This window comes from Pseudochaenichthys georgianus, chromosome 11 (assembly GCF_902827115.2).
Source record: "Pseudochaenichthys georgianus chromosome 11, fPseGeo1.2, whole genome shotgun sequence".
Lineage (NCBI taxonomy): Eukaryota > Metazoa > Chordata > Actinopteri > Perciformes > Channichthyidae > Pseudochaenichthys > Pseudochaenichthys georgianus.
Window position 1 is genome coordinate 11,135,870 of NC_047513.1, and position 20,120 is coordinate 11,155,989.

General features: G+C 39.3%; 2 gene segments (V, D, J or C); both read left to right on the forward strand.

Moving 5' to 3' along the window:
- Positions 1-666: 666 nt before the first annotated feature.
- On the forward strand, positions 667-2,382 carry LOC117455494 (Ig kappa-b4 chain C region-like). The segment is given in 2 exon segments: positions 667-752; positions 1,906-2,382. A coding segment is annotated over 1 exon segment (258 nt).
- An 8,456-nt stretch (positions 2,383-10,838) lies between these two features.
- On the forward strand, positions 10,839-12,593 carry LOC117455495 (Ig kappa-b4 chain C region-like). The segment is given in 2 exon segments: positions 10,839-10,946; positions 12,109-12,593. A coding segment is annotated over 1 exon segment (267 nt).
- Positions 12,594-20,120: the final 7,527 nt, after the last annotated feature.

Sequence of the window (20,120 nt, forward strand, 5' to 3'; positions counted from 1 at the left end):
TTTTAAAGCTCGGTTGGATACTAATCAATCGGAAGCTATTGGTACCTGTTTATGTGGATAGTTATGTAAATGATGCTGTCTGATGTCCTTTTGTTGTTCTGTTTATGTTTTTATGTTTCATGTGGAACTACTTGAGCAGGTCTCCCTTGAAAAAGAGATCAATGATCTCAATGGGATTTATCTGTATAAATAAAGGTTTGAAATTAAATGAAATGACTACAAGTACATAGGAACATACAGGAACATGTGCCAGGGATCACATGGGGGTTCGGTGCCCTGCTCAAGGGCACTGCCGTCCGGAATGGGTCAGGGGTCAGGGCTCACTTGTTCTTTCCAAAAAGTATTTTTCAATTTCATATAATTCACTCTCACTCAAATCAAAACTCTCTTCCTCCACCACAATCTAAAATAAAGCTTTATAAAATGACATTGATTTACATTTTGCCCGTTTGATTAGAGAGTTTTTCTTTAGCAATTGCGTGATTATATGTACTTCATTCAATATTTGTATTTTGCTTTTTAAATGTATAACAGCTCACACAAAAAGATTCAATACTTTTTTTGTGAATTTGTTTTAAAAAATGTAAGCAGTTATTATATAAACTGGGTAAACTGTGGATGTGTTTGGTGAGTTTGTTTGTGTCAAAGTCAGAGAGCCGTGTCTCTACAGTGAGAGGTTTTTGTACGGCGGCTCAATGACTTTGTATCACTGTGGTACACGTTCGGTGGAGGAACCAGACTGGATGTTGGAAGTAAGTCAAATGTTCATTTATAAGAGAAATTTCTCTTTTGTTGTACTTTTTATTTAGCAAAGATAAATAGTTGCCTCTCCATGTCATTGTATACATTCTTCTCAAATATTTTGCACTGAGAGGCTAACTTTACTCCAGCAAAACACTTTTAAATGTTTTCATGAGAGTTAAACATTGAACAGAAAATACATCCTTATTTCCTCCTTTAATGGTGAAGTAGCATCTTGAGGGCTGGTAGGTTTAGTTCAGTGAGTCAAAGTCAGAGAGCCGTGTCTCTACAGCGAGAGCTTTTTGTACGGCGGCTCAATGACTTTGTATCACTGTGGTTGACTTTTGGAGGAGGAACCAGACTGGATGTTGGAAGTAAGTTTCTGCACAAAAACTAAATATGATGTTAAGAGACGTTTTAATTCTGTGTTGGAATATTTGAGAGATAGATTTTTTTTAATTGTAACTTTTAAGTATATTAGTATTCACTTTTGTATTTCTCTTCATCTTTGAGCTTAAGTCGGAGAAGCTTTTCTTGAAATGTCTTTACACATTCCAAACATAATGTCATTTAAACAGCTTGGAATGTGAAAATATGAAACTGCTCATTTTTCCTTAACTTATTCTTATTTTTCCATCTCGGTTCTCCCTTCTGTTCTCAAATAAATTACGAATACAGTTTTTTATAAACAGTTGAACAGAGTAAAGATAACGATGGATATTAAAAAACGTGTTGAATTATTTCAGACATTATTCTAAAGTTTGTAAATCTGTGATTGAGATTCACATTGAGCACAATTGATTGCTCCATTTCCTGTATTTGTTCATTTATCTACTAAATAATTGAATAATGGTTTGTAGAGTTCAGGTTTTGGATGATTTGAACAACAACTACTTAAAATGTGTCCTAATGTTGTACTTTATTCCCAGTGTAGTCTGACATATTTCAGGTGATTCTGTGTGAAGTGTCTCTGTGCTGATTTGCATGAGAGGCTTCTTGAAGGGAAGTGAAACAATGTGTGAGTGAGAGACTGATGGAGCAGAACCAACATCTGACAGAAAGTCCTTAAAGGAGAAACGCTCTCACAGTAAAGGTGTCCCAGTGTCTGCTGGTTGATTGACAGCTGTGTGCTCCCTGTCCTCAAATCTGATTGGTGTATCCTAGGTGATGTCCGTCCCACCCTGACGGTGCTGCCCCCCTCCACAGAAGAGCTGCAGCAGGGGAAGGCCACGCTCATGTGCCTGGCCAACAAGGGCTTCCCCTCAGACTGGAGTCTGGCCTGGAAGGTGGACGGCAGCAGCAGCAGCAGCAGCTGGGAGGAGAGCAGGAGCCCCGGGGTGCTGGAGAAGGACGCCCACTACAGCTGGAGCAGCACCCTGAGGCTCCCTGCAGACCAGTGGAGGAAGGCGCGCTCTGTGACCTGTGAGGCCACCCAGGGCTCCCAGACTCCGCTCTCAGAGACACTGAGGAGAGACCAGTGTTCCCAGTCCTGAGCTGACTCACTGGGACTCTGCTTCCTCTCTCTCACTGCTCTCAGTCTGCTCTCTGGCTCTCAGGACATGTTTCAACATCTACCTGTTTTTGCTTTGTCGATGGTTTCAACATTTTAAAATAATAAAGATAAATGTGTGTATTTTAAAAGTGGTATGTCTTCTGATTCCCTTTCTCTAAAATATTATATAAAAGGAACCTCATTCACTTTAATTCACAAAAGATTCATCCTAGTTTTATATTTGTTAATCAAGATTGGTACCAATAACCATAGCATGAACATTTTAATGGTAAACCGCAAAGCTCTCTCTCATCACTAATGTTAGAGTAAATCCATGTGTGATGTTCATGTGTTGTTAAACTTTACCTTGAATATATTCTCAAAATCTAAATCAAAAATATTTCCAGGGTTATAAATAAAAAGCAGTAAATGATCTGCATAAAGTTAAATAACATGAATCTAAATTGATATTTTACCTATCTAGATGAAACATTACATACAGTACTACAGTCTCTGTCTTTTAGCAGAATTAAAACGTTGATTTTTCGGTACTCGAATTGAAACTAATATTATACTAAAACAAAGCTCCTATCGTCTTTTCCTAACCACTACTCCATGACGTCTGAGGGAAACCTCACCGAGTTAATGAATAGTGGTTTTTATGGTGCTGTTTTATGATTTATGAACCTGGACAACAGTGAAAAATATATTATTCATTAGGTTGGAATTTAAGTATAAACGTAAATTGAAACTTGTTGTTGCTCACATGTATTAATCCAGATGAATCCTAATACGGATGATTCAACCCAGTCTCACGGCATTTCGTGTTCACCAACACGATTTTTAATCTATTGATTCGTGTTCACCAACACGATTTGCCCCTTTTTTTTCGTGTTGCACAGCACGATTTTAAAAGCAATGTATTTCTACTGCCTGCAGCACGTCTTTTTCTCCGGTCGGGTCGTGGGAGACCGGAAGCTGTGTGGTTCATAAACACATGTTCTTACTCAATATCAAGCCACAATTATTGCTTTTATTTTAAATCGTATAATTTCGGACTTTTGTTGCCATCTGTGAGGAAAATAAATGGGGCTCAGAGCCTCAGAATACGGATATCTGTATTTTTAAATATTTTTTTCCTTCTAATTCGTTATTCTTTTCAAAATAACACACTGTTATTTACTCACCAATAACACACAATTATCCTTGCTTTTATTTATTGGTTTAATTCCATAATCTCGGGCTTTTTTGGCGTCCGTCAGTAACTGAATTTCAAAATAAAAATAACCGGAAACAGACGTAGGCCTATAAGGGACATTTCGAGCATCATTGCGATTGTCAACATTTCTGAGTTTAGGATGGCCGAAGACACTACACTACCCATAATCCCCAGCTATCGTTTAGGACTACAGTCCCCGTAAGGTTAAGCAGAGCGTCACACAGCTGTGGAATGGAATGGAACGAAACCACGCCAGACTATCCAAAACTGGAATCGAACGCCCTCCCAGAACTACACATGCTGGCTATTGTGTTTCGCAAAATGTTCTATGGGACGTCTCTACTGAACGTATTCGTTTTTCCCACAATTAGAAGTTGCCAGTATTAAACACATTGGTGTTATCAAATGTAAAACATATAATTAATAAATGGGTGAAAATCGCTTGTGTCCATAATGCGCAGCATTAATATATACCCACATGACAGCTCATTGTTACTTTGTAATTCTACTCCACTACAATTCAGAGGTTAACCTGGTATTTTTACTCCACTGCATTTATTTGAGTTACTTTGCAGATTCTGATTAATTATGTGAAATATAAACAACCCTTAAATCAGACTTTAGTTACACCTGAGTAAAATTCAGGGAAGGTGATTGTCAAGTGCCAACAATCAGGAGAGATATTTGATTGTTGGTGCTTGAGAAGACTAAACATGTATCTGCAATTGACATGAATGGAAACGAGTAATAAAGTATATTCATTACTCGTTATTCTCTACTAATAGTTAATTAAAGACTGTATATTATGGCTATTTTGCACATCCCTTTCAATATTTCAAGATTTTCAAAGGTTTATTGACATATCATACACACAACTACGGTGTAGTTATGCAATGAATGAAACACTTGGGTCACAGGTTCCTCAACAGTGCATTACAAGACATCTATCAATATGTGTGTACCTCCACCATTAAACATATTCATATTCTGCACATTTCTTATGCTATCTACATACATAAGAGTATAATTCACATAATATCAGTTAAAATAAGTGCTTCAACATAGTTGACATTGCAGGAAAGCAATATATTAGACGTTAAGTACTTTGTCAGGCTTAATATTTATCTGTAGATAGATACCCCCAAAGTTTTTTTCTTATTTAAAAGAAGACCTTAATCTGTTATTTAATGTTTAAATAAAGGTTAATTCGTTTTTCTGTTTTGCACCTCCTCCTATTAATATCTGTGTACATCCTGCACTAAACTGTTTTATTGTAGAGATCACTTATAGTATCTTCTTGATTTTTTATATTCTATATTTCTATCACAGACCTTCTACTTTCCCCCTATGAAAGTATGTACTCTTCATATTTGTATTCAAATAATATTTGATGAAAAAAATATTAACAAGTACATTATTGTTTTTATGTGTTATATTATAACTAGGGCTGTCAAACGATTACAAATTTTAATCAGATTAATCACAGTTTAAAAATTAATTAATCATGATTAATCACCATTCGAACTATGTCCAAAATATGCCATTTATTTATGTATATTGTTGTGGGAATGGAAAGATAAATGAAAGCAGGCGGATATATCCATTTAACATACAGTATGTATGTTTATTATAACATTTTTCTGCATGTCAAAATGAAAGACAACCCACACACCTATCAATCATCAAACCGTGGGGTCTTAATTCATTACGTGTTGATTTCTATCAACGGGGGAGTACTTCAGGAAAGTCGACAGAGGGGGGGGGGGGGGGGGCGCGCTAGTGGAGTACTTCGTGACCACAGAGTGTGAACGTTGTGCTCAGCTGTTTTAGCGCAGTTCTCCAGTGATGGGGGGAGTCTCCCTCCGCAGCCGGTTGGCGTAGTTTTGGCACAGTTCCGTTGTACAGACCGACGTTAACAGCAGCCCTGTCTGTGCACACGGAGACCGACTCTGTCGTCCGGTGATCTAACCGCCTTCTGGAAAAGCTTCACAAGTACGTCGGTACGCAAATGCGCTTTGTGACACAAGTGACGGTACGCATTTCAGATTACGCACATAACCTGCGTACCAGTTATGTGTACCCCTGTACCAGAGCCATATTATTACTATCATATGGCTCTGCCCTGTACTACAGCAAGAGTATTCTCCGTCGGGACTTCCTGCAACAACACCACGCCGTTATCAAAGATGTTCTATTGAGAAGACGATCACTATGTGACAAAAGTTTTCAAAACCGTGGCTACTGAAATCAATCTTACTAACTGCTGTCTGTGCAATTTACTCCGCGCGAGTTGGCAGACTTTATTTTGCTTTCTTTAACATCATTTTTCATGGTGGGGCTAAGCCATTTCTTGGTATGGGTGTAGCCTACCCCAGCCATACCCTGGCGCTGCCACTGGTGGCACGTATGGGGCGGGCCATTCTGCACATGCGTTAAATGCGTTAAATATTTTAACGCAATTAATTCAAAAAATTAATTACCGCCGTTAACGCGATAATTTTGACAGCACTAATTATAACACATAAAAACAATAATTCAATAACGTGCTTTAACCACTAGGCGGTGCACACAAGGTACACACAGCCATAATAACTTTGTATTATTAGTGTAGGACACGTTTTATTCATGCTTTCACATAATTTTACAGCATATTGCTATACTATTTCAGACTCAGTATTTACATTCTTACATTCAAAGAAAATCAGTAATATCTTTAAAAACTACAGTCCTTTTATATCAGCTGTGCACCGTTATGGTGTAAATTTAACCTATCTGTGAATTAGATCAAATGTAAAAGTCAGCCGAATTAGTGTTGATACTGCAAGGAGACGTATTGTGTGAAGAGAAATTGAAGATGTTGTTTAATTGTTGATATATTTATGATCCACGTCAAGTATTCAGTTTCGGCGCCATTTCTTCCAGTTTTTCCAAAGGTCTTCTCATCAGGGCTCTATAAATAAAGAACTACGGCAGATCTGTAATATACAATGCAGCCGAACCGTGTATTACAATGCCGTTATGTGATGACTTTCAAAGAGAAAAGCAAGAACACTCGGAATTAAGTATTATTTTATTCTTTTAAAATGTTTTCCGGATTTTATATCATATAAACACCAAATCCCAGCATGCATTGCGGCTAAAACATCCAATAAGCGGGCTTAAAGCCATAGCTGAGGATCTTGGGTAATCGTTCGAAATGCCTACGTCTGTTTCCGTTTTTTTTTATTTTGAAATTCAGTTCCTGACGGACGCCAAAAAAGCCAGAGATTATGGAATTAAACCAATAAATAAAAGCAAGGATAATTGAGTGTTATTGGTGAGTAAATAACAGTGTGTTATTTTGAAAAGCATAACAAATTAGAAGGAAAAAAAGATTGAAAAAATACAGATTTCAGTATCCTGAGGCTCTGAGCCCCATTTATTTTCCTCACAGACGGCAACAAAAGTCTGAAATTATACGATTTCAAATAAAAGCAATAACTGTGGCTTGATATTGAGTAAGAACATGTTTTTATGAACCACACAGCTTCCGGTCTTCCTCGACCCGACCGGAGAAAAAGACGTGCTGCAGCCTGCAGGCACGAAACACGTTACCAGTAGAAATACATTGCTTTTAAAATCGTGCTGTGCAACACGAAAAAAAGGGGCAAATCGTGTTGGTGAACACGAATCAATAGATTACAAATCGTGTTGGTGAACACGAAATGCCGTGAGACTGGGTTGGATGATTGTATGAATATATTTTTAAGTAAATACAATTGTATTTATTATAAACTTGTTAGGCCACAATCTACCACTGTGTATATCACCAATCAAACGTGTTTGATAACGTTTAAGAACCCTCAACTCCGTAAAGACTGAGAAATGTTGACTTTATTTGATAATTTTACAGTTATAAAGTGACATTCATATTTTGTCTTTTGATTATTATAGTGTTGAACGTTCAAAAGCAATCCCTTGGGCAAGTTACAATATAACTTGTAAAATGTTTAATAAGCACCGTAACTTTCATGATATTTAGTTCTCGGTCACTGTCGGTTGTTTCCGTGAACGGCCGAATGTTGTGTCCAGGTTAATGTCGCGGCCGCAAGGTATTGTGGGACAACCTTTTCTGCTTTCCTTTCCTAAAGGAGTGTTTCCTAATCAAAGGAATGTTTCCTAAAGCTAAAGCCTTATGTTGTTAAATTAATGTACACTGAACTGTAAAACAACTTACCACTATTTACCTCTGTCAAGGATCTGATTAGAAGGATTGACTATACAGTGACGCGTCCTAAAACCCGGAAGTAAACTCCTTCCGGTTCCTTCGACAAAAAGCAATGCAATTTCTCCATAGGATTTTGGAAAATAGCTCGAAATAAGTTCTGTGGTTGACACAGATTTAAGAGACAGATCAGACAGCCGGATAATATCCACATGTCTACATACATTTATAATTTTCTAATCATAAATCTATCGATTAGATTTCAAGCAAACATGAAAAATTACAAATGAAGCATTCACTAAATATTTCTAAATGAATCTATATTAATGTATTGATTATCGGTCCAAATGTTAATTAGAATATACATTTGAATGGGACGGCATTAAAGAGTGGTAATTAAAGCTTTTAGCAAACTTATAATTACTCACAAACAACAAACAACAACAAATTACCTTAATAATAGCAATTGTTTGCAGGCTGAAAGTGTTATTTTGTTATTAGTTTAAAATTGTATATTAATCAAACATATATATATTTTTTTATTTCTATGCAGCTGTTCATTCAGATCACTTCCTCTTTATTTGAGGAGGTTTTTGTACGACGTTGTATCACTGTGTGAACGGGAAGCTGCTACCCTGCTGACAATAATAATCTCCTGCATCTACAGTCTGAACTCCAGTGACGGTGAGAGTGAAGACAGTCCCAGATCCACTTCCACTGAAACGATTTGAAACTCCAGACTGAAGATTTGTAGCAGAATAAACCAAGAGTTTAGGAGCTTCTCCAGGTTTCTGAAGGTACCAGTTAAGGTAAGTACTAACACTTGTACTGGCTGTGCATTTGATAGAAAGAGTCTGTCCTGGAACAACAGACAGAGATCCAGGAGACTGAGTCAGGAGGACTTCTCCTGATGAATCTGGAAAACATGAAAACAGCAGAAGGGTTATTGAGACAAACAGCGTGGAGAAAGATGATCAACACCCAAACAGAAGAGCATCCTCTCTTTAACATGGAGACCAGATGGAAGAAGGTGCATGCTGCTTGTCTCAGTGCTTCTCCATCACAGCAGATCATCATGTTGGGGAACCTGGTTGCATCCTGAAGCAAAGTTTTCAGAAGAGAGTCTCACCCTGAACAAGGAGCCCCAGGGTGGCCAGCAGTAGAGTCAGTGACATCATCATTGTGCTGCCGGCGTGTCAGTGGCTCTGAAAGGTCTGGACAGCCGCTGATCACCTCTGGCCTCTTAACGTCTGGGAGCAGAGAGGCAGGACCCATATGCAAACACACAGAGTCAGTGAAGTGTAGCTGTCCTCAAACAGCATGGTGTTCCCCCTCAGTGCTGACAGCATTCACTGTTTCCTGTTTCACTCCATAATGGGCTCTCAAAGATGACTATGTCGAATACAAGTTCATTTGGTTCACACAAAGCAGCAAGTTGAGCCTGTTGGTGAGAATATTTTAAAGTGTAGAAATATATGTTGTTTAGCACACGTGAAAGAAACAAAGGTTATTGATACAGATTGTTAAAAGGTTTCACACCAGAATACAAATCCAGCGTTGCAAGTTTTCTTATACAGTAGCTACTTTAATTTACATGATTCATTTTGACAAAAATGTAAAGTCTGATGTCGGCAATTCGTCCTTTTTGTAAATCTAAAAGGAGAGTGGCATCAGACAGAATACTTTCTTTAACGGCTGATCACATTATGGTCATTAAGATGAAACAAGGCAGTTTTATATGATGTGAAGATGAATATCATTGGTGGGGAATATAATTGTATGATGAATATACTCAGAGAAGATACCTGAGATGCTGATGCTTTTCTTTCATCTCCATAAAGTTGTATTATTAAAATTCTCAGAAGCTCCTTTTTCCTCATCTGTTCAAATGTACTGTCTGAAATAGGGCGAACACTTTAGATCAGACTGTTGAGCAGCATGAAGTGTTGGATTCACATCTGTTGTTTACCGTTTACATTATTTGTTAAGTTGAATCCCAATGTGCTTCAAGCTAAGCTGGAGAGGATCATTTACAGATTGATTCGTCCATTTAAACTGTGTCTCTCCATTTCTTCTTTACTTTCACAGCCATCACTCACTGAAATGTCCAAAGGACTGTTACAGGAACTTTGACCGGCTCTTTGAAAAGCTCTCATGTAACAGCTTGGTTTGTATTCATGGCTCCACATTAAATAAAGAATCCAGTTTAAGATACTTGGGATCCCTTTTAGAGCTCTGCATGGTCAGACAGCCTCCTTTATCTCTGACCTCCTACAGGGCTGTATCACTAGGAGGTCAGGAACGTCTCATGATCAGGGCTTGCTGGATTTACCTCACTACAGACTTTAAAGTGAAGGAACCTTTGATTTGAAGTCTGGTCTTTTGATCTTTGGGAGTCACTCCAGTTAGACAGAAGTGAACACTGTTCAAAAAGAAGCTCCCAGAGCACTGGAGCATGGTGCTGCTGATGCAAAGTGTCTCTCTATGGAAAAGCTCTGACTGACTCCAACAGGGACCTGGATTACTGATCACGAGGAAGAAGAGAAAGAAGATGGATCTCCCCTGGAGAACAATTCTGTTTCCTCTCTGTTTTCCGTACACACACACACACACACACACACACACACACACACACACACACACACACACACACACACACACACACACACACACACACACACACACACGCACGCACGCACGCACACACACACACACACACACACACACACACACACACACACACACACACACACACACACACACACACACACACATTACAAGTACATAGGAACATACAGGAACATGTGCCAGGGAGCACATGGGGGTTTGGTGCCCTGCTCAAAGGCACTGCCGCCCTGAAAGGGTCGGGGCTAACTTGTTCTTTCCAAAAAGTATTTTTCTATTTCATATAATTCACTCAATGCTCTCTTCCTCCACAACAATCTAAAATAAAGCTTTATAAAATGACAATGATTTACATTTTGCCCGATTGATTGGAACGTTTTTCTTAAGAAATTGCGTAATTATATGTACTTAATTAAATATTTGTATTTTGCTTTTTAAATGCTCACAAAAAAAGATCCAATACTTTTCCATATCTTGTGAATTTGTTTAAAAAAATGTAAGCAGTTATTATATAAACTGGGTAAACTGTGGATGTGTTTGGTGAGTTTGTTTGTGTCAAAGTCAGAGAGCCGTGTCTCTACAGTGAGAGGTTTTTGTACGGCGGCTCAATGACTTTGTATCACTGTGGTACACGTTCGGTGGAGGAACCAGACTGGAGTTTGGAAGTAAGTCAAATATTAATTTATAAGAGCATTTTTCTTTTGTTGTACTTTTTATTTAGCAAACTAAGAGAAATAGTTGGCTCTCCGTGTCTTTTTATAAATTCTTCTCAAATATTTTGCACTGAGAGGCTAACTTTACTCCAGCAAAAGACGTTTAAATGTTTTCATGAGAGTTAAACATTGAACAGAAAATACATCCTTATTTCCTCCTTTAATGGTGAAGTAGCATCTTGAGGGCTGGTAGGTTTAGTTCAGTGAGTCAAAGTCAGAGAGCCGTGTCTCTACAGCGAGAGGTTTTTGTACGGCGGCTCAATGACTTTGTATCACTGTGGTTGACTTTTGGAGGAGGAACCAGACTGGATGTTGGAAGTAAGTTTCTGCACAAAAACTAAATATGATGTTAAGAGACTTTTCAATTCTGTGTTGGAGTGTTTGAGAGATAGATTTATATTATTTTAATTGTAACTTTTAAGTAGTATTAGTATTCAATTTTGTATTTCTCTTCATCTTTGAGCTTAAGTCGGAGAAGCTTTTCTTGAAATGTCTTTACACATTCCAAACATAATGTCATTTAAACAGCTTGGAATGTGAAAAGATGAAACTGCTGATTTTTCCTTAACTTATTCTTATTTGTCCATCTCGGTTCTCCCTTCGGTTCTCAAATAAATTACGAATACAGTTTTTTATAAACAGTTGAACAGAGTAAAGATAACGATGGATATTAAAAAATGTGTTGAACTATTTCAGACATTATTCTAAAGTTTGTAAAACTGTGATTGAGATTCACATTGAGCACAATTGATTGCTCCATTTCCTGTATTTGTTCATTTATCCACTAAATAATTGAATAATGGTTTGTAGAGTTCAGGTTTTGGATGATTTGAACAACAACTACTTAAAATGTGTCCTAATGTTGTACTTTATTTCCAGTGTAGTCTGACATATTTCAGGTGATTCTGTGGGACGTGTCTCTGTGCTGATTTGCATGAGAGGCTTCTTAAAGGGAAGTGAAACAATGTGTGAGTGAGAGACTGATGGAGCAGAACCAACATCTGACAGAAAGTCCTTAAAGGAGAAACGCTCTCACAGTAAAGGTGTCCCAGTGTCTGCTGGTTGATTGACAGCTGTGTGCTCCCTGTCCTCTAATCTGATTGGTGTCTCCTAGGTGATGTCCGTCCCACCCTGACGGTGCTGCCCCCCTCCACAGAAGAGCTGCAGCAAGGGAAGGCCACGCTCATGTGCCTGGCCAACAAGGGCTTCCCCTCAGACTGGAGTCTGGCCTGGAAGGTGGACGGCAGCAGCAGCAGCAGCAGCAGCAGCAGCTGGGAGGAGAGCAGGAGCCCCGGGGTGCTGGAGAAGGACGCCCACTACAGCTGGAGCAGCACCCTGAGGCTCCCTGCAGATCAGTGGAGGAAGGCGCGCTCTGTGACCTGTGAGGCCACCCAGGGCTCCCAGACTCCGCTCTCAGAGACACTGAGGAGAGACCAGTGTTCCCAGTCCTGATCTGACTCACTGGGACTCTGCTTCCTCTCTCTCACTGCTCTCAGTCTGCTCTCTGGCTCTCAGGACATGTTTCAACATCTACCTGTTTTTGCTTTGTCGATGGTTTCAACATTTTAAATAATAAAGATGAATGTGTGTATTTTAAAAGTGGTATGTCTTCTGATTCCCTTTCTCTAAAATATTATATAAAAGGAACCTCATTCACTTTAATTCACAAAAGATTCATCCTAGTTTTATTTTTGTTAATCAAGATTGGTACCAATAACCATAGCATGAACAGTTTAATGGTAAACCGCAAAGCTCTCTCTTATCACTAATGTTAGAGTAAATATATGTGTAATGTTCATGTGTTGTTAAACTTTACCTTGAACATATTCTCAAAATCTGAATCAAAAATATTTCCAGGATTATAAAAAGCAGTAAATGATCTGCATAGAGTTAAATAACATGAATCTAAATTGATATGTTACCTATCTAGATGAAACATTACATACAGTACTACAGTCTCTGTCTTTTCAGCAGAATTTAAACATTGATTTTTCGGTACCGAGTTAATGAATAGTGGTTTTTATGGTGCTGTTTTATGATTTGTGAACCTGGACAACAGTGAAAAATATATTATTCATTAGGTTGGAATTGAAATATAAACGTGAATTGAAACTTATTGTTGCTCACACGTATTAATACACATGAATCCCAATACGTATGATTGTATACAAATATGTTTAAGTAAATACAATTGTATTTATTATAAATGTGTTAGGCCTCAACCTATCACTGTGTATATCACCAATTAAACGTGTTTGATAAAGTTTAAGAAACCTCAACTCAGTAAAGACTGAGAAATGTTGACTTTATTTGATAATTTTACAGTTATAAAGTGACATTCATATTTTGTCTTTTGATTATTATAGTGTTGAACGTTCAAAATTAGTGATGTCCCGATCACCTTTTTTTGCTCCCGATCCGATTCAGATCATTTGATTTTGAGAATCTGCCGATACCGATTTTTCCCGATCCGATCTTTATGCAATGCATTAAGAGAAAAAAAAGGTAACAGATAACGGCTGGTCATCCAACGCGATGAATTCAGCTATCTTGGCTGTTATCTTTTTGGCCTTTTCACTGTTCTGGGGCAGTTTCTCTTTCCTTTTAAAAGTCTCTGAAAGTGTCGGTTGTTTCAGTGCCGTTACCTGAGTGGCCGCTGTGTACTCGTCGTGTTGTTGTTGGTGTTTGTTTCTCAGGTGGCGTATTAGTTTGGTCGTGTTGAACGTAGTTCTGTTCTTTCCACCACGCAGAACCTCCGCCTTGCAAACATTGCATCTGGCTGTTACACTGCCTTCGCTTTCAATTTTATAATACTTCCAAACTTCTGACATTTTCTCTGTCCCGACTCCCGAGTCACCAGCTGAACGTAGCCTCTCGTTAGCTTTCTGCTACTATTAGACACTGCGCCCTGCCCACACTGTTGCCAGATTAGAGAGAAATAAGCAACCAGGTCTTTGAAAACAAGCCCAAAAGAAGCAACACATACATGATGTTGTGTAATTTTAAACCAAAACTAAGGCCTCAGGATGACTTTAAGACGTGAACATGGTCATTTTTGTTTTGTAACATTAAATAATAAAAATATTTTATAAAAAAAAAACTATTTTAATTCCCGATCCACGATTTTTTTCTCCCGATTCCGATCTTTTGAAAATCACGTGATCAGCTCCGATCCCCGATCACGTGATCAGATCGGGACATCTCTATTCAAAACCAATCCCTTTGGCAAGTTACAATATCACTTGTAAAATGTTTAATAAGCACCGTAACTTTCATGATATTTAGTTCTCGGTCACTGTCGGTTGTTTCCGTCAACGGCCGAATGTTGTGTCCAGGTTAATGTCGTGGACGCAAGGTATTGTGGGACAACCTTTTCTGCTTTCCTTTCCTAAAGGAGTGTTTCCTAATCAAAGGAGTGTTTCATAGCTAAAGGAGGCTATAAAGGAAGTTTCAAAGCTCCTTTCCTATCATCTTGAGAATTCCAACGGCTCATGTCATGGCTGCCACTGAGGCTCTCCCGGGTCATTTCACTCCGTTAGAAATCTTCCTAAACTAAACTGACAATTCGAACGCAACTTAAGACCTATTCATCAGCTGTTTTCAAGCATTATATAAATATAACTAGAGAATGCCATTCCTGAAGAAATTGCTAGTGGGAATGCTTTATGCTGAAAAGCTGACGCTGAATTGCTATGCTGAAATGTAATGTGTGAGAAGAAAGTGAGGAATTTAGATTGAAATGATACATGAACACTGGGGGCTTGAATGTGTGATGAGAGAAGAAAAGAAAGTAAAAAGAATTGGAAAAGCAGCAGAATATTTGAACTGCAAACTTTTGAACTAACTTGATGCCGAATGATCTGTCGCCATGCCAAAGGCATTTGATGACATCCCATAATACGCTTAGATGCGTTCATTGCTGCATCGTTACCAAACCTGTGAAGTTTTGGGCCGTTTGGAGCATTTTCACTGAAGTTATGAGAAAACCGTTTTTCATGGTGAGCATTGTTTTGCCATAGCAACGGCATTTGAAGAAATCTCAAAACTGTCCCGTAGATGTCTTCACGGCAGAACTGTTAGCACACGTGAAGTTTGAGCACTTTTTGAACATTTTCATAGGTGTTATACATTACATTAGGAGGTTACATTACTCTCTCTCTTCTCTTGATCACCCTCTCAATCTTCTATCGCCCTTTCTCTCTTCTCTTGATCGCCCTCACTCTCTTCTCTTGAATGTCCTCTCTCTCTTCTCTTGATCGCCCTCTCTCTCTTCTCTCTCTTCTCTTGCTCGCCCTTTCTCTATTATCTTGAACGCCCTCTCTCTCTTCTCTTGATCGCCCTCTCTCTTCTCTCTCTTCTCTTGCTCGGCCTCTCTCTCTTCTCTTGATCGCCCTCTCACTCTTCTATCGCCCTCTTTCTCTTCTCTTGATCGCCCTCTCTCTTCTCTTGATCGCCCTCTCACTCTTCTATTGCCCTCTTTCTCTTCTCTTGATCACCCTCTCACTCTTCTATCACCTTCTCTCTCTTCTATTGCCCTCTCTTTCTTCTCTTGATCGCCCTCTCTCTCTTGATCACCCTCTCACTCTTCTCTCTCTTCTCTTGATCGCCCTCTCTCTTCTCTCTCTTCTCCTCTCTCTCTTCTCTCTCTTCTCTTGATTGCCCTCTCCCTTCTCTCTCTCTTCTCTTGCTCGCCCTCTCTCTTCCCTTGATCGCTCTTTCACTTCTCTTGATCGCCCTCTCTTCTCTTGATCACCCTCTCACTCTTCTATTACACTCTCTCTCTTCTCTTGATCGCCCTCTCTCTTCTCTTGATCACCCTCTCACTCTTCTATTGCCCTCTCTCTCTTCTCTTGATCAACCTCTCTCTCTTCTCTTGATCGCCCTCTTGATCTTCCATGGAAATGCATCCGAGGACCATTAACCTTTATCTGAAGTCTGGTGTTCGGGAACCTAGTTAGGATGCCACCTGGGCGCCTCCCTAGGGAGGTGTTCTAGGCACGTCCAGCTGGGAAGAGACCAAGGGGTAGACCTAGGACCAGGTGGAGGGATTATATCTCTTCGCTGGCCTGGGAGCGCCTTGGGATCCCCCAGTCAGAGCTGGTTGATGTCGCCAGGGAAAAGAAAGTTTGGGGCTCTCTGCTGGAACTGCTACCCCCGCGACCCGACCACGGATAAGCGGGAGAAGATGGATGGATGGATGGATGGATGGATGAAGTCTGCTGCTCTGTGCATGTCAGTTGGAGTGATGACATCATCGTGTAACATGACAAAGGTCAGATATTTGAGTTAATGAGGTGTGCAGAGGTCACAGGTTTCCATTGTTCTGAATGAGAGATAAACCTTTTACATGTGAACGTTTTGTGGAAGAACCGTAACAGATATCTGTGAAATTTCAAAACGTGAAGCATGTCAAGGAAGTTGAGTATCTGAAGTGTCATTTTGGTGTACTTTCGGGTTAATAATGTGGCCTTTTTGGCAGTTTAACTAAAGATGTGCGGCTGCTACCGTGAGGAAATATCAGCCTGAAATTACAATGGGCTTTAATGGAGGCATGTTGGAAGTTTTTGTCACTTCATGCCCTCAAGAGGCCTTTTGTTTAATTATTGTGCTTAATTATTTGTCATTATTCAAGCTACGAGATGTTTTCCTACGTTTGTCATGAAAAAGTATGTCTCAGGAATGTAGGGTTTGGGAATTATGGCGGTTTTAAAAAATATATATGATGGCAAATTTCAAGATTTCCTACCCTCTAGCTGTGACATCACACACTCTAGTTAATGTTAAAATCTGAAGACAACCTCTTTAACAAGGTCTGAACAATGTTTAATATTTCAAAAAGTATGAATCTGATTTAAAAGTTGTTTAATATGAATAATGTCAGAAATATGTGTAACATTTTAAAGTTGGAATGAGGATTCTGAGTGAAAGTATGAAGGAACAGTTATCAGTTGAAGTCGCATGAACATTTTGAAGATTTTTCAAGTCTGAAGAGTTTCTCCATTGACTTCAATGTTAAAAATGTGATGAATTATGGGATGTATCTCTGGAATCATGAAATTTATAAATGAGAAAAGTAATAGCCATCGATTCCAGACCGAGTTGAACGTTTTGATGTTTGAACAGAGTTTCTGCGATGTTCAATGCAGGAGGAGAAGAGGTGCAAAATTCCGGCGGAATAATACACTTTTTGTCCGTAGCATAACATATAGTTGGAATGCTACATCAGTATTCCCACTAAATTACCTTAATAATAGCAATTGTTTGCATGCTGAAAGTGTTATTTTGTTATTAGTTTAAAATTGTATATTAATCAAAGATATCTTTTTTTCTTTTTCTATGCAGTTGTTCATTCAGTTCACTTCCTCTTTATTTGAGGAGGTTTTTGTACGACGTTGTATCACTGTGTGAATGGCCAGCTGTTATACTGCTGACAATAATAATCTCCTGCATCTTCAGTCTGAACTCCAGTGACGGTCAGAGTGAAGACAGTCCCAGATCCACTTCCACTGAAACGATTTGAAACTCCAGACTGAAGAGTTGTAGCAGAATAAACCAAGAGTTTAGGAGCTTCTCCAGGTTTCTGAAGGTACCAGTTAAGGTTGCTACGAACACTTGTACTGGCTGTGCATTTGATAGAAAGAGTCTGTCCTGGAACAACAGACAGAGATCCAGGAGACTGAGTCAGGAGGACTTCTCCTGATGAACCTGGAAAACATGAAAACAGCAGAAGGGTTATTGAGACAAACAGCGTGGAGAAAGATGATCAACACCCAAACAGAAGAGCATCCTCTCTTTAACATGGAGACCAGATGGAAGAAGGTGCATGCTGCTTGTCTCAGTGCTTCTCCATCACAGCAGATCATCATGTTGGGGAACCTGGTTGCATCCTGAAGCAACGTGTTCAGAAGAGAGTCTCACCCTGAACAAGGAGCCCCAGGGTGGCCAGCAGTAGAGTCAGTGACATCATCATTGTGCTGCCGGCGTGTCAGTGGCTCTGAAAGGTCTGGACAGCCGCTGATCACCTCTGGCCTCTTAACGTCTGGGAGCAGAGAGGCAGGACCCATATGCAAACACACAGAGTCAGTGAAGTGTAGCTGTCCTCAAACAGCATGGTGTTCCCCCTCAGTGCTGACAGCATTCACTGTTTCATGTTTCACTCCATAATGGGCTCTCAAAGATGACTATGTCGAATACAAGTTCATTTGGTTCACACAAAGCAGCAAGTTGAGCCTGTTGGTGAGAATATTTTAAAGTGTAGAAATATATGTTGTTTAGCACACGTGAAAGAAACAAAGGTTATTGATACAGATTGTTAAAAGGTTTCACACCAGAATACAAATCCAGCGTTGCAAGTTTTCTTATACAGTAGCTACTTTAATTTACATGATTCATTTTGACAAAAATGTAAAGTCTGATGTCGGCAATTCATCCTTTTTGTAAATCTAAAAGGAGAGTGGCATCAGACAGAATGATGTCTTTAACGGCTGATCACATTATGGTCATTAAGATGAAACAAGGCAGTTTTATATGATGTAAAGATGAATATCATTGGTGGGGAATATAATTGTATGATGAATATACTCAGAGAAGATAGCTGAGATGCTGATGCTTTTCTTTCATCTCCATAAAGTTGTATTATTAAAATTCTCAGATGCTCCTTTTTCCTCATCTGTTCAAATGTACTGTCTGAAATAGGGCGAACACTTTAGATCAGACTGTTGAGCAGCATGAAGTGTTGGATTCACATCTGTTGTTTACCGTTTACATTATTTGTTAAGTTGAATCCCAATGTGCTTCAAGCTAAGCTGGAGATGATCATTTACAGATTGATTTGTCCATTTAAACTGTGTCTCTCCATTTCTTCTTTACTTTCACAGCCATCACTCACTGAAATGTCCAAAGGACTGTTACATCAACTTTGACCGGCTCTTTGAAAAGCTCTCATGTAACAGCTTGGTTTGTATTCATGGCTCCACATTAAATAGAGAATCCAGTTTAAGATACTTGGGATCCCTTTTAGAGCTCTGCATGGTCAGACAGCCTCCTTTATCTCTGACCTCCTACAGGGCTGTATCACTAGGAGGTCAGGAACGTCTCATGATCAGGGCTTGCTGGATTTACCTCACTACAGACTTTAAAGTGAAGGAACCTTTGATTTGAAGTCTGGTCTTTTGATCTTTGGGAGTCACTCCAGTTAGACAGAAGTGAACACTGTTCAAAAAAGAAGCTCCCAGAGCACTGGAGCATGGTGCTGCTGATGCAAAGTGTCTCTCTATGGAAAAGATTATACCTGGATTATTGATCACGAGGAAGAAGATAAGGAAGATGGACCTCCCCTGGGGAAAATTCTGTTTCCTCTCTGTTTTCTGTTTTCACACACACACACACACACACACACACACACACACACACACACACACACACACACACACACACACACACACACACACACACACGCACACACGCGCACACACACACACACACACACACACACACACACACACACACACACACACACTACTACTCCTTTGAGTGAACAGGTAAAGGAGTTTTTATGTACAAATGACATCCTGTCTAAACATCAGTCAGGCTTCAGAAAGAAACACAGCACCATCACTGCCACAATGAAAGTGGTGAATGACATTACTACTATTTTAGATAATAAGCAGAGTTGTGCAGCTCTGTTTATTGACCTTTCCAAAGCGTTTGATACCGTCGATCATTGCATCTTAAAGCAGAGGCTACTCAGTATTGGCCTATCCAGCCTTGCAGTGGGGTGGTTTGTGAACTACCTCTCTGAAAGGTCCCAATGTGTTCATTTAGATGGACTGTCTTCTGAGTGGTTAAACATGTCTAATGGTGTACCACAAGGTTCTGTTTTAGGACCACTTTTATTCTCCATATATATTAACAGCGTAGGTGATAATGTGGATGAAGCTACTTTACATTTTTATGCGGATGATACTGTGATGTATTGTGCAGGTCCCTCCATTAAAGAGGCTGTTGTTAAATTACAGGCTGTTTTTAACACTATTCAGACTCAGCTCTCTGAATTAAAGCTTCTTTTAAATGTGGATAAAACCAAGGTAATGCTCTTTTCAAAAGCAAAAAAGAGACCAGAGCCTG